Source organism: Aphanomyces astaci (assembly GCF_000520075.1).
Source record: "Aphanomyces astaci strain APO3 unplaced genomic scaffold supercont1.50, whole genome shotgun sequence".
NCBI classification, from domain to species: domain Eukaryota; phylum Oomycota; class Saprolegniomycetes; order Saprolegniales; family Verrucalvaceae; genus Aphanomyces; species Aphanomyces astaci.
This window is the reverse complement of record NW_009798313.1, coordinates 284,628-299,622: the sequence shown is the minus strand read 5'-3', so window position 1 is coordinate 299,622 and position 14,995 is coordinate 284,628. Positions and strand designations below refer to the sequence as shown.

General features: G+C 51.3%; 2 protein-coding genes across 3 annotated transcripts in view; both read left to right on the top strand.

Moving 5' to 3' along the window:
• Nucleotides 1–293: 293 nt before the first annotated feature.
• Nucleotides 294–7,050, top strand: H257_13695 (hypothetical protein). The gene is made up of 10 exons (XM_009841319.1): nucleotides 294–465; nucleotides 536–873; nucleotides 921–1,015; nucleotides 1,070–1,665; nucleotides 1,730–1,884; nucleotides 1,989–2,363; nucleotides 2,425–2,689; nucleotides 2,977–5,722; nucleotides 6,479–6,564; nucleotides 6,616–7,050. The coding sequence occupies exons 1-10, from the start codon at nucleotides 400–402 to the stop codon at nucleotides 6,970–6,972; spliced, it is 5,079 nt and encodes a 1,692-aa protein (XP_009839621.1). The 5' UTR covers nucleotides 294–399; the 3' UTR covers nucleotides 6,973–7,050.
• A 239-nt stretch (nucleotides 7,051–7,289) lies between these two features.
• H257_13694 overlaps nucleotides 7,290–14,995 on the top strand; it is a gene marked incomplete at its 5' end in the record, with an annotated part of 9,082 nt that continues 1,376 nt past the window's right edge. Inside the window, 8 exons of one of the 2 annotated variants that reach the window (XM_009841317.1) lie at nucleotides 7,290–7,346; nucleotides 7,399–7,736; nucleotides 7,789–7,883; nucleotides 7,935–8,533; nucleotides 8,598–8,752; nucleotides 8,812–9,189; nucleotides 9,329–9,593; nucleotides 9,662–12,359. In XM_009841317.1, the coding sequence (XP_009839619.1) occupies nucleotides 7,290–7,346; nucleotides 7,399–7,736; nucleotides 7,789–7,883; nucleotides 7,935–8,533; nucleotides 8,598–8,752; nucleotides 8,812–9,189; nucleotides 9,329–9,593; nucleotides 9,662–12,359 (4,585 nt within the window). Of the gene's footprint in view, nucleotides 7,347–7,398; nucleotides 7,737–7,788; nucleotides 7,884–7,934; nucleotides 8,534–8,597; nucleotides 8,753–8,811; nucleotides 9,190–9,328; nucleotides 9,594–9,661; nucleotides 12,401–14,995 lie in introns of both variants that reach the window. The other variant, XM_009841318.1, reaches the window with a different exon arrangement.

Here is a 14,995-nt window from a genome sequence, read left to right as displayed (position 1 = left end):
GTAGTATTGGATTTGGGTTAAAACTCTTTGAACATGACATGTTTCAATATTGATCAGATTTGTTGAATTCGGCCCCAAAATGGGGTTTTGGGGCTGAATATTGCAATAGTTCCAGTTACCAGACAGGCTATACATAGATCAATACAGCTCGTTTTTGGAAAAACAGTCCAACTTGATCGGGAAATAGTGTTGTAAATGCGAATCGCCATCATCATTTATTGAAGATGAATAAATGAATCCTGGGCGCGAGTGTAACGGATTCGTTTCGGACGAAGGGTTTCACACTTGGAGGCGTTTCATCGCCTGCAGCCAACGGACACGTGCATTTGCAGAAGCTACAGACGACGGCCAGCTTCCAGTGCGGGAGCGGCGACGACAGGCAGAACCATAATCGACATCATGGGCTCCGACAAGTACGAGTCCAAGATGGAGAGGCAGGAGGAGACAACTGCTCGCCACAGAAAGGTATGGTCGTGTGATTGGTGCCTCTTGTCAGGGTGTTTTTGACCACTTCTACTTGTGCTTTTGGCTGTAGTTTCAGCGCATTTCGCTTGGGTGCTTGACGACAAAACACCCCATACGAAGGATATGCATCCGAATAGTCACGTGGAAGTGGTTTGATCGGTTCATCGTGTTCTGCGTCATCTTCAACACGGTGATTCTGGGCTTGACAGACTACACAGACGCATGGGCAGACGGACCCAACAACACGATTTGGATAAACTGGTTCATTGATAGCTGCAACGGCGTCAGCTTTTACATCTTCCTCGCCGAAGCCACGTTCAAGATCATCGCGATGGGGTTCTGTTTTGGCCAGCGCGCGTACCTAAGCGAAGGCTGGAACCGACTCGACTTTGTCATCGTTTCGTCAGGGTATGTAGCAACCCTAAATTCGCAGGGATGTTGACAGGTTATACTAGGTTCTTGTCCATCTTGAATATCAAAGGCATCAAAGTTGGGTTCATTCGAGTTCTCCGCGTGATGCGACCCCTACGCACACTTCACTCTCTGCCTGGTGAGTCCTTCGTCGTTCTCCACACAACCCAACGACTGACATGTGTCTGAGCAGGCCTGAAAGTCCTGACGAATTCGTTGCTGGCCAGTTTACCAGCCCTCGGGAATGTGTTTGTGTTGCTCATGTTTTGCATGCTTGTGTTTGGCATCCTTGGCATGGAAATCTATCGAGGCGCGTACCACTTTCGGTGTCGGGTGACGCCCTACCCCGTCGTGTTACCGCCCAACGGCACGTTCAACTACCCCCCGAATGCGTCGTACATTTCGCTAGTCCAGCAGTCCCCCGACCAGTTCCAGTGCCTCTTTCCCAACGGCACGCAAATATCTCAACTCAACAACGTATGGGACGAGCCCACGGATTGCTTTTGGCCCGTCGATACATCGGAAGCAATTCCCATGGTATGCAATGAGCAACTGGACATTGGTCGACAATGCCATGGCGGTACCATCTGTGGCTCCAACTTTGACGGACGTGGCAACCCACGCTTTAACTACCTCCTTCAGCCGCCTTGGAACGGCAACATGAACGACGACGCGCTATTTAATTCCAACTTGAACTATGGGCTGGCAAGCTTCGACAACCTCGGGCGAACGTGGTTGATCTTACTCCAAACAATCACAGCATCGGGATGGATGGTGCTCACTCAAACAGTACGTGATTCTATTGGCCTGCTTCAATATCGCTCACGTGCAGACCCTAATCCTTATCTTGTAGACACAAGGCACAGCCAGCCCCGTGGTCGCGGGCATCTACTTTACCGCGTTGCTGTACATTGGCATGTGTTTCTTGCTACAGCTAAACATGGCCGTGCTGTTTACTGAGTTCGAAAGGGCCAAAAACAAGCAAGCCTTTCTCCTCGAAAACGAACGGTATGCCGACTGATTTAGGACGACGACGAGGAGCATGCCCCCCTCCCTCGAAGGGGGGTCATTCCCCAGAACCATACCAAACTCGTGTGTTTGTGTATGCGTAGGGAATGCTTGTCCAAGGTGCTTGCGACGATCCCATTATCCAAGCGGCGCCATCCGCTCAAAATTCATAGCACGCAACTGCTCCAGCGAGTGAGCATCGTGGCAGCCCAGCAGGGCGACATTATGATCCAGTCGTCGTTGGGGCGGCGGTGGCTTGACTTTCGTAAGCGGATGTATCGCCTCGTGACATCGTGGGCGTTTGTCAACTTTGGGCTGGTCGTGACCGTCGCCAACATTTTGGTGCTCGCGATGGACTACCACGACATTGACTTGACGACTCAAAATAACTTTGAAACGGTCAACTTTATCTTCATGCTGTACTTCGGGGTCGAATCCATCATGAAGATCGTCGGGCTCGGGTTTCGCCGGTTCTGGACGTACGTATTAGGATCATCCACACGGACGAAAAATCGGGTGTTTTGAACGGCGATTTTGTAGGGACAAGTTCAATCGGTTCGACCTGCTTACGTTCGTGATGGGCGTGATCGAAGCTGCGACCAACCCCCCCGCATGTATTGATGGCACCCCCGGGGGCAATGGCTTTTTCACGGCGTTCCGCGCCGCCCGCGCGTTCAAACTCGCTCGAAAGTGGAAGTCGCTCAACCAACTCCTGTCTGCGATTGTCAGCTCCATGGGCGAGATTCTCAACTTTTTGTTGTTTTTGCTGCTGTTTATGCTCATCTTTAGCCTCGTGGGCATGGAAGTACGTGCTGTATATCTATATATATTATGGATTCGGTACAAATTTCCAGACCCCATCAAATCGAATCTCGCCGCCGAATCGAATCATGAATCGACGCTATTTTGGATCATCCATTTTTGGATTTTGTGTGGAAGGACAAGTATATTCAACTAATCAGAACTCAGCGTGATTCAATATTGAGATTCGACAACCCATGTGAAGTTTCGAAGTTTTTAGCGAATTCACAATATATATATATATATATATCTACGCTTCCTCGTCGTTTGAGCGTGCGTTAATTCGTGTAGTTGTTTGCCACACGGTACCAATTCGACCCCGACAACTTTGCCATGGCGTTCAACAACACAAACCCGCAAACGAGGCTGCATCGGTCCAACTTTGACTCGATTGTGTGGGCCGCGTTCACCGTGTTTCAGTTTCTCACGTACGACAACTACCCCGCCGTCATGTACGACGGATGGATTGCCGTGGGGGCATCGTCCCCCGTGTTCGCGTCGATTGTAATCATCACAGGGGTGTTTATTGTCATGAACATGTTTTCCGCCATTCTCGTGCAAAGTGTCATGGACGGCAACGAAGACAGCAACGCCGAGTCGCATCAAGTGGATATCACCAGCGACAGCGGCAACAACCCCCACGACCCGACCAGCAACAAGGCAGTGGACGAAAGATCGGCAGACCGACGCTCGCCGCCCAGCCAGCTGCGGTCGAGAAGCATCAGGGCGGCGCGGCGGGCCATGCGGATGCTGCTTCGACTCAACGAGAAAAATGCCAACCCCGAGGATCCGACTATCATCGGCACGCCCACTAAAGACGACGTTATACATGGACAAACCAATCAAGGCAAGAGTTTGATGCTGTTTGCCCACATCAACCCGATTCGAAGACTGTGTGTGTCGATTCTCAACCGACCAGAATACACGTACGTGATGAGCTCGATCATTTTCGTGTCGTGCGTGGGTACGGCGTTGGATTCGCCGCTGCAAGACCCCACCAAGGGCCTTGGACTCGTCTTGGACACGTCCAATTTGGTGTTTGCCGTCCTCTTTTCCACGGAAATGGCGCTCAACGTGATCGCCCGGGGGTTCATTCAAGGCCCCGATGCGTTTGTGAAAGACTCGTGGCGACTCCTCGACGGGTTCATTGTGTTTGTGTCTGTGTTGCCGTTTTGTTTGGGCAATACCAAGAGCGGCGCGTTGTCTGGCCTGCGGTCCCTTCGGGCGTTCCGGGCGCTGCGCCCCCTCCGCGTGATCAACAAACTGCCGTCGTTGAAGATCGTCGTGAACACGTTGTTCCGGTGTATTCCAGACATGGGCCGGGCGCTCATGTTTGCGTTCTTCATGCTGTTTCTGTTTGGCCTCATGTCCCTCGCTTTGTTCAAAGGCGCACTCCACACGTGCTCTGTGAGTCCGTACAATTATGGCCTCGGGACCGGCACCCCCGTCAACCCCCCGTGGTTCCCCACGGATTACACCGGCGACTTTAACATTGTTAATGTGACAGTGTTGGGGGAGCTGGATGTGATGACGTTTCCACGGCCGTGGACCAAGATGACGGACCCACAAAAGGATGCCATGCGACCCGTGTGGAACCAGCCCGGCTGTGGCCCCTTTGCCGACGACTTTATGCCGACATCGCGAGACATTTGCCTGTGCTTTGCCGGCCAAAATGGCACGTCATGGGACTTGATGGCGCCCCAGAGCTTTGACAACATTGTGTTTGCCGTGATGGGGTTGTTTGAGCTGACAACGATGGAGGGGTGGACGTCGACGTGTTTGGCGTGTATCGATGCCGTGGGCGAAAACATGCAGCCGATTGAAAACTACAACCCGATGATCATGGTGTACTGGTGGCTGTACATGATCATCTGCGCGTTTTTCATCACCAACTTGTTCATTGGCGTGTTGTGTGACAGCTTTACGCGGGAAACGTACGGGTCCATGGTCACGGACGAGCAGATTCAGTGGATCAAGCTCCAAAACAAAGTGTTGGCCATGTCCCCCCAGCGCGTGCATCCGCGCCCCAAGCACTACGCGCGAAAGTGGTGCTACAAAGTGTCCACGTATCCGTACTTTGAGCACTTTATCACGACTGTAATCATGACCAACACGGTTGCGATGGCGGTTCAGGTGTTTGGCCAGAGCGTCGCGACTGAACATGCGTTGACTGCAATGAATTCGGTCTTTTCCGTCATCTTTACCATTGAGGCCGTGGCCAAGCTCGGGGCATTTGGTCGCGTGTACTTCGACGACAGCTGGAACCGGTTCGACTTTGTAATTGTCGTGTTTACGATCGTGAGCTTCATTTTGCAAGCGGTGGACATCAACCTTGGGTCGGCTGCCACAGTCATTCGCGTGTTCCGCGTTGGCCGCGCCTTGCGCCTCATCAAAAAGGCCAAGATCATGAAGAACCTGTTTGACACGCTCATCGTGTCGCTGCCGGCTGTCGTGAACGTGGTGAGTTTGCTCAGCTTGCTGTACTACATCTTTGCGGCCGTGGCCGTCCAATTGTTTGCCAAAACTGCGTTCAACAACAGCATGGTCAACGAAAACCAAAATTTTCAGAACTTTTGGACGGCGTTTCAAACGCTGATTGGGTTTTCCACGGGTGAAAACTGGGACAACTTTACGTGGGAAATGTACTACGTCAAGCCCGCGACCAACCCCACATGTGAAGACCGGTCGTACAACGCCAGCATGTGCGGCTTCAACGACACGTACGGGTGTGTCCCCCTAGACGGATGCGGAAGCAGCCTCATTGTGCCGTTCATGTACATCTTCTTCCTCATCATGGGCTACGTGGGCATCAACTTGTTTTCGGGGATTGTCGTCGACGCCATCGGCGACGCGTCCAGCGAATACGTGAATGTGAACACGCTGGCAGAATTTTCCGACCGGTGGGCGCAATTCGATCCGTCCGGCACGGGACTCATCACGGCCGACGAACTGACCGACTTTTTGTACACCGTATACCCACCATTTGGGTTCAAGGGTGTGCCGGGGTTTACCCGTCGTCGGGTTGTGATTGCCATTGGTACGTAGAGACGACATTGCAGCTGAAGCTCTGTGTGCTGCAATATCTGTCATATTATTTTCTCGTCTGCATCGATCCCGTTTGTACCAACGTCTAGTATGCGTATAGTAATTAACCTGATAGGCTTGATATACTTCTTCTGTTCCATAAGCTGTCAACATTTGACTTCGACATGACCCCAAAACTTCATTTCTTGTTCGAATTTGATTGAACGTATCAATTTCGAACGAGCATGAAACATTGGTGAATTTGTGGGTTTGACAGCGCACAAAAATATAGTTTTGTGTAAAATAATTGACTTTGTTTAACGGGATGAACGTTACAATAAAATCTTGAACAAGAACTATATTAAAAAAAATACAAGGGTGTGAAGTGTCAATTCACCCATTACTAACGCAATATGATCTGATCTTACCGAGAATGGTCTAAACCAATGAAATCCATAGAAGTGTTTCATGAGCCAACCATAGGGCAGTTAATGTCGACAGTGACATGGAAAAATATGGTGTTGAATTGTCGACAGTATATAGGAACAGAGGAAGTATAATTTTTCTGTTCTGTATGGTACGAACCTCATGCTGCAGTTGAAGTTCAACTTGTACACCTGATATATCATTTTTTTATGCGTCGATTGTACGAACCTCATATTGAAGTTCAACCTGATACACATCCTTTTACTACTACGCAAGCAAGATTGCAGTTGGCAAAAATGATGTCTTGACCGCGTGAATCTGACATGATCCATGTGCTGTGCAGGGGACTTGGGGATTCCGATTTACGACCTCATGTACGTTCACTTTAAGGACGTGCCTCGAGCTTTAGTTCAGCGAGTCCTGGCCGAGGTAAGTTGGTCCCGATCAAAGCTAATCGATCGATGTTGACCTTCGCCACAGGGAAGTCGAGAAAAGCATGCAGAAATCACCCGAATCATGGAAGAGAAGGGCATCAACAAGCAGTTCGACGAAATGTGGTTTCGAACCCACGGCAAAAAGCACCAACGCGCGTTGGTCCAGAAAGAAAGGAGTCCGTTGCGGGAGTACTCGAGCGCGCTGATCATTCAGCGGTTTCTGGGCAAGGCGCGTCTAGAACGCACCCGGCGCCTGTCGAAATCCGTCGCATATGACGGATCCACCAAGCTGGCACATCCGTCGTCGTCACAGCAATCTCATCGATCAAGAGGGGAAGACGAAGGGGATGATGGGGGGTGCACTGACGATCAAGGGGCACAAGAACAACCACCCCCATCGTAGAAATCAATCGTTAGATATGTGCCATGAAACATTTACAATGTGCAATGTGCACTTCACCGACAATACGTTAGAGTTTTCTCTCCAGTTTGCAGACATACACATACAGAACTATAACGCTAACGTTAGCTCAAATAGCATAAGTTAAACCAGCAGGAAACACTAGTCCCACTCATCCTCATGGATTTGGCCTAGGGCGGATGACTTTTCTTGGGAATTGGTTTCAATGGTGAAACCACCATTGGGACGGTTTCAAGAGATACCAACCGTCACAGCCGACACACCGAGATCCCGAACATGCCGCTTCGGATGCCTTGATCATGACGAACAAAGTGCAAAGTGAAGAGAACGTGGCGGGCCACCACCACATTGACAAGGTACATCCCTTTCAACTTATTTGGAATGTGTTGGGCTCACTTGCGAGAGCAGTTTCAAAGACTGTCGTTGGGCTGCCTCACCACCAAGCACCCCATACGAAGGATATGCATCCGAATTGTCACATGGAGGTGGTTTGACCGGTTCATCGTCGCCTGCGTCATCTTCAACACAGTTATCCTCGGCTTGACAGACTACACAGACGCGTGGGCCGACGGCCCCAATACCACGATCTGGATCAACTGGTTTATTGACAGCTGCAACGGCATCAGCTTTTACATCTTTCTTGCCGAAGCCACGTTCAAGATCATCGCGATGGGGTTCTGTTTTGGCCAGCGTGCGTACCTGAGTGAAAGTTGGAACAGACTTGATTTTGTCATAGTCACGTCAGGGTATGAGAAAGACAATTCGCTCAATTGGCCTGGTCTTGACGACGTGTTTTAGGTTCTTGTCCATTTTGAACATCAGAGGCATCAAAGTTGGGTTCATTCGAGTTCTCCGCGTGATGCGACCCCTACGCACACTTCACTCTCTGCCTGGTGAGTCCTTCGTCGTTCTCCACACAACCCAACGACTGACATGTGTCTGAGCAGGCCTGAAAGTCCTGACGAATTCGTTGCTGGCCAGTTTACCAGCCCTCGGGAATGTGTTTGTGTTGCTCATGTTTTGCATGCTTGTGTTTGGCATCCTTGGCATGGAAATCTATCGAGGCGCGTACCACTTTCGGTGTCGGGTGACGCCCTACCCCGTCGTGTTACCGCCCAACGGCACGTTCAACTACCCCCCGAATGCGTCGTACATTTCGCTAGTCCAGCAGTCCCCCGACCAGTTCCAGTGCCTCTTTCCCAACGGCACGCAAATCTCTAAACTCAACGACGTATGGGATGAGCCCATGGATTGTTTTTGGCCCGTGGATGCTTCGGAAGTTATCCCTATGGTATGCAATCAAGAGCTTGGCATTGGTCGGCAATGCCAAGGCAACACAGTGTGTGGCTCCAACTTCGACGAACGGGGCAATCCGCGCTTCAACTACCTCCTTCAGCCGCCTTGGAACGGCAACATGAACGATGACGCGCTATTTAATTCCAACTTGAACTATGGGCTGGCAAGCTTCGACAACCTCGGGCGAACGTGGTTGATCTTGCTCCAAACAATTACAGCATCGGGGTGGATGGTGCTCACTCAAACAGTACGTGATTCTGTTGGCATGCTACAATATCGCTCTCGTGCAGACCCTAATTTCGATCGTGTAGACACAAGGCACAGCCAGCCCCGTGGTCGCGGGCATCTACTTTACCGCGTTGCTGTACATTGGCATGTGCTTTTTGCTACAGCTAAACATGGCCGTGCTATTTACCGAGTTTGAAAAAGCCAAAGACCAGCAAGCCAAACTCATGCTCAAGGCAGAGTAAGAGCACACATAATCTTCGAGACGGTGGCGAAAGGCTGACGAGTGGCTGATTGCAGGAACAAGTTGGTGTCTCAACTGACATTTGGGTTTCCCATGCGTACAATGCATCGCCTAGAGAACGCCCCAGGAATGAAATTGCTGACCAGAGTGTCGGTGGCGGCTGCCATCCACGGAGACATCGTCGTGCAGTCGACAATAGGCCGGCGAATGCAAGCGTGGCGCGAGTGTATTTTCCGCATCGTGAGCTCCAAGCATTTTGTGAATTGCGGCGTCGTAGCCACGGTGGCCAACATCCTCATCTTGGCCGCGGACCACCACGACATTCCGATTCGGACTAAGCAGGCGTTCGAGATTGCCAACTTTGCGTTCATGATGTACTTTGGCATCGAGTCGACATTGAAGATCTGGGGTATGGGGTTGTCTCGGTTTTGGAAGTACGTTCGACATGCCACCACCTCAATACCCTCCATATCACTCAAAGCTCGCCGTTTCAAAGTCAAACGGAATGTGATGGAACTTCTCGATTTTATTTGAAATACAACTCGCCCATGGATTTATGTACCTCTCTTGTAGGGACAAGTTTAACCGATTTGACTTGCTGACGTTTGTGATGGGGGCGATCGAAGCGGCGTTGCACCCACCGTCGTTTGTGGATGGCACGGTGGGGACCGCGGGGTTTTTCACAGCGTTTCGCGCGGCCAGGGCGTTCAAGCTAGCGCGGATGTGGAAGTCACTCAATCAACTGCTCACGGCGATTCTGCAATCGCTGGGCGAGATCCTCAACTTTTTGCTGTTTCTGCTCTTGTTTTTGCTCATTTTTAGCCTCGTGGGCATGGAGGTACGTACGCACCTACCCACCTACTTACATATTGGGCCCGTATTTGACAGGGTTGGTTTTGTACATAGCTGTTTGCCACTCGATACCAATTCGACCCTGACAACTACCCGATGTCATTTAACAACTCGAACCCGCAAACGAGGCTGCACCGATCCAACTTTGACTCGCTCCCGTGGGCCGCATTCACCGTGTTTCAAATCCTCACGTATGACAACTACCCCGCCGTCATGTATGACGGATGGATCGCCGTGGGCGCGTGGTCCCCCCTGTACATGTCAATTGTAATTATCCTTGGGGTGTTCATTGTCATGAACATGTTTTCCGCCATCTTGGTGCAAAGTGTCATGGACGGCAACGGCGACGAATTGCCTTCCCCGAACGACGTCGACGCCGGACCCCACGGAGACCAATGTGCAAGGTCCATTACCCATCAACGGCAGTCGTCTATTGGCACAAAAAGCGTACGCGTGGCCAAGAGAGCGATGCGGAAACTCTTGCGACTGCACATCGTGCACGCGTTTCAACCAATGCGACATGTTTTGGATGGCCCGCCGGCCCATCTTGTTCCACGCGGCAAGAGCCTACTGCTCTTCTCCCACAGGAATCCCATTCGAAAGTTCTGCCACTACATTCTCAACCGACCAGAATACACATACGTGATGAGCTCGATCATTTTCGTGTCGTGCGTGGGTACGGCGTTGGATTCGCCGCTGCAAGACCCCACCAAGGGCCTTGGACTCGTCTTGGACACGTCCAATTTGGTGTTTGCCGTCCTCTTTTCCACGGAAATGGCGCTCAACGTGATCGCCCGGGGGTTCATTCAAGGCCCCGATGCGTTTGTGAAAGACTCGTGGCGACTCCTCGACGGGTTCATTGTGTTTGTGTCTGTGTTGCCGTTTTGTTTGGGCAATACCAAGAGCGGCGCGTTGTCTGGCCTGCGGTCCCTTCGGGCGTTCCGGGCGCTGCGCCCCCTCCGCGTGATCAACAAACTGCCGTCGTTGAAGATCGTCGTGAACACGTTGTTCCGGTGTATTCCAGACATGGGCCGGGCGCTCATGTTTGCGTTCTTCATGCTGTTTCTGTTTGGCCTCATGTCCCTCGCTTTGTTCAAAGGCGCACTCCACACGTGCTCTGTGAGTCCGTACAATTATGGCCTCGGGACCGGCACCCCCGTCAACCCCCCGTGGTTCCCCACGGATTACACCGGCGACTTTAACATTGTCAATGTGACAGTGTTGGGGGAGTTGGACGTGATGACGTTTCCACGGCCGTGGACTGACTTGACCGAGCCGCAAAGAGAAGTGTTGCGACCCGTGTGGAACCAGCCCGGCTGTGGCCCCTTTGCCGACGACTTTACGCCGACATCGCGAGACATTTGCCTGTGCTTTGCCAAGCAGAATGGCACGTCGTGGAAGCCTCAGACACCGCAGAGCTTTGACAATATTTTGGCGGCGATCGGTGGGTTGTACGAACTGACGACCATGGAAGGATGGACGAACGTGGCGTTGGCGTGTGTCGACGCTGTGGGGGAAAATATGCAGCCGATTGCCAACTACAACCCGATCATCATGGTGTACTGGTGGCTGTACATGATCATCTGCGCGTTTTTCATCACGAACTTGTTCATTGGCGTGTTGTGCGACAGCTTTACGCGTGAAACGTACGGGGCAATTGTCACGGACGAGCAGATTCAGTGGATCAAACTCCAAAACAAAGTGCTGGCGCTGGCCCCCCAGCGCGTGCACCCGTGCCCCAAGACCTACCCCCGAAAGGGGTGCTATAAAGTGGCCACGTATATGTATTTCGAGCACTTTATAACGGTCGTGATTCTCGTCAACACGGGGTGTATGGCGACGCAGTACTTTGGCGCGAGCGTGACCACGACGGAGACGTTGAACTCGTTGAACTTGGCGTTTTCTGTCATCTTTACTGTCGAGGCGGCAGTTAAGTTTGGCGGGTACGGGCTCGCGTACTTTGAAGACGGCTGGAACCGGTTTGATTTTCTCATTGTCGTGTTTACGATTCTGAGTCTGATTCTGCAAAGCATGGACATCAACGTTGGGTCGGCTGCCACGGTCGTGCGCGTGTTCCGAGTTGGCCGCGCCTTGCGCCTCATAAAGAAAGCGCGGATCATGAAGAACCTGTTTGACACGCTCATTGTATCGCTGCCAGCTGTCGTGAATGTGGTGAGTTTGCTCAGCTTGCTGTACTACATCTTTGCTGCTGTGGCTGTCCAATTGTTTGCCAAAACCGCGTTCGACGGCAACATGATCAACGAAAACCAAAGTTTCCAGAACTTTTGGACGGCGTTTCAAACGCTGATTGGGTTTTCCACGGGTGAAAACTGGGACAACTTCACGTGGGAAATGTACAACCAAGTGCCAGCCACCAACCCGACTTGCGAAGATCGATCGTATAACGCCAGCATGTGCGGCTTCAACGACACGTACGGGTGTGTCCCACTGGATGGGTGTGGCTCGTGGCTGATTGTCCCGTTCATGTATGTGTTTTACTTGATTATGGGGTACATTGGGATCAACTTGTTTTCGGGGATTGTCGTCGATGCCATCGGTGACTCGTCCAGTGATTGCCCTGTAAACGTCAACACGTTGGCGGAATTCTCTGACCGATGGGCCGAGTTTGATCCGTCCGGCACGGGAATCATCACGGCCGACGAACTCACTGACTTTTTGTACACGGTGTACCCGCCATTTGGGTTCAAGGGTGTGCCAGGGTTCACTCGTCGTCGGGTTGTGATTGCCATCGGTACGTCCCAACGACATTTCAGTTGAAGTTCAATGCCAAAGGTGAATTTCGGATATGTCCTATTGTGATATATCATTTTTTGGAATGTCGATATCTGATTAGGGTACGTCTGGTAACATTTCAAAAATAATATTCCATTTTCTCGCAAAATGGGATTTACCAAAATGTAATTTTCAAAATGGAGGTAAAAGGTCCATTTTGTAATGTGGCGTTTTGGACCTTATCAGCGAGTACTGTAAATATCACGTCGAATTATTGGATTTGGGTTAAAACTCTGCAAGCAAGACATCTTTCAATTTTGATCAGATTTGTTGAATTCGGCCCTAAAATGGCGCTTTGGGCCTGAATATTGCAATATTTCCGGTTACCAGACGAACCCTTAAACAACTTATTGTTTGAACTCTCATGTTCTGGTATATCGTATTTCAGCGCCATGGTCATTGCTATAATATCGTAGTACCTCTGGATGAGGCATTGCACTAAATATGTCGAAAACAAACATAGGGGAATTGGACATTCCAGTGTACGATCAAAAGTACGTTCATTTCAAAGACGTCCCGCGTGCGCTCGTACAGCGTGTGTTGGCAGAGGTACAACGATATGCAATTGCGATTTTGAGCGCTTCTGACACGAACGATTGTATCAGGGCAACCGCGAAAAGCACGCTGAAATCACCCAAGTCATGGAACGACTTGGGGCCAACAAACAGTTTGACGAAATGTGGTTTCGAAACCATGGCAAGCGACACCAAGCCAACCTCCTGCAACTCAACAAGTCGCATGTCAAGGAATATACAGCGTCGATTGTCATCCACCGGTTCCTCGCGCGCCTTCGACTCAACCGGGCGCGAAACCTATCAAAGCGAAATCTTCGACGGGCGGCGTTCTCGCCGCCCATTGAAGAGGAAAACGATGGCCCGGAGATCCTTGTACCAGTGAGGGGTCGTCCAACATTGGTCCTGCCTCAATCTGGTTCAGCATTGCCGTCACTGGAACGGCCAGTACTACACAAGGCATGTGGACTTACCGTGTCGACTCAAACAGACTTTTCAACCGCGTTGCTACCAACCGCCCATGGCGGTTTGCCAATTACTACTGACCAGGCGTTGTCGTCTCCGACTGAAGCAGACGTCCGCTTGGCGTCAACGGGTTTGTTCACCATGGTGAACGAACTGACATTGCCCATCCCAGCCAACTTTTCACCTCAGACCTCGCTTCCCGGCCGAGCCACCGGAGTGGCTACTGGAGGGCCACCGATGTATCCACCAGGTCCGGAACTGTCAATGCTCACTGTACCACATGGTCCGCCTATGGCATTAAACCATGTTTTGTCCTCGCCAACTAAAGCAGACGTCTCATCGCTCCCGTCTCCAGATTTCACAGCACCTATCGATGCAACCGATCCCCTGTCGCCTCCGACAGAAACCAATTTATTCCCTGGGGGCCCTGCAGTTGCAGATACTGCTCGGCCGCCGCACGATACCACATCCACACCCCAAACCCCTCCGCATGTGGCCCACCCTCCTTGCGAACCCCCATCACCTTCAAGCGCCTCTGCGCAACAATAATTAGTAATTTAACTTTCGTTTTTATGTGGCCGGACGGTTTGTTGCGATGAAATGCACGTGGCAAAGCCAGCCTAGACTTTGCAGCATCCGCCGCTTACGTTGCTGACAATACTGTCAGTATTGGAAGTGTGACAGGTGCCTGGGTGGGATTATACACACTTGAAATGATGTGTTGGATGGGTTACTTTCCATGTATCCTGGAGAGCCCTTGCCATGTAAAAGTATGTTAAGACCTATATTTATCGACATCGACAAGCAGCAGAATCGGTTTCAGGAGTTTCATTTCAGCCTTTGACCCCGCCAACACCAAACAGACTCCCCCGCGTGGTCAGTGTGCACACGTCCATATGGAGACATCCGAGCGACAAGACAGTGCTGTCAAGCTCAAGCACAGAAAGGTATGGCTTTTTCGTATCCCCAAACCCTTGACTCATGCAATCTGCGATGATCCGTCAGTTTCAACGGATGGCCTTGGGCTGCCTCACAACAAAACATCCCATACGACGGACTTGCATCCGAATAGTCACGTGGAAGTGGTTTGATCGGTTCATCGTGTTCTGCGTCATCTTCAACACGGTGATTCTGGGCTTGACAGACTACACAGACGCATGGGCGGACGGACCCAACAACACGATCTGGATAAACTGGTTCATTGATAGCTGCAACGGCGTCAGCTTTTACATCTTCCTCGCCGAAGCCACGTTCAAGATCATCGCGATGGGGTTCTGTTTTGGCCAGCGCGCGTACCTAAGCGAAGGCTGGAACCGACTCGACTTTGTCATCGTTTCGTCAGGGTATGCAGCAAACTTAAATTCGCAGGGATGTTGACTGGTTATACTAGGTTCTTGTCCATCTTGAACATCAAAGGCATCAAAGTCGGGTTCATTCGGGTACTTCGCGTGATGCGGCCCCTACGCACACTTCACTCTCTGCCTGGTGAGTCCTTCGTCGTTCTCCACACAACCCAACGACTGACATGTGTCTGAGCAGGCCTGAAAGTCCTGACGAATTCGTTGCTGGCCAGTTTACCAGCCCTCGGGAATGTGTTTGTGTTGCTCATGTTTTGCAT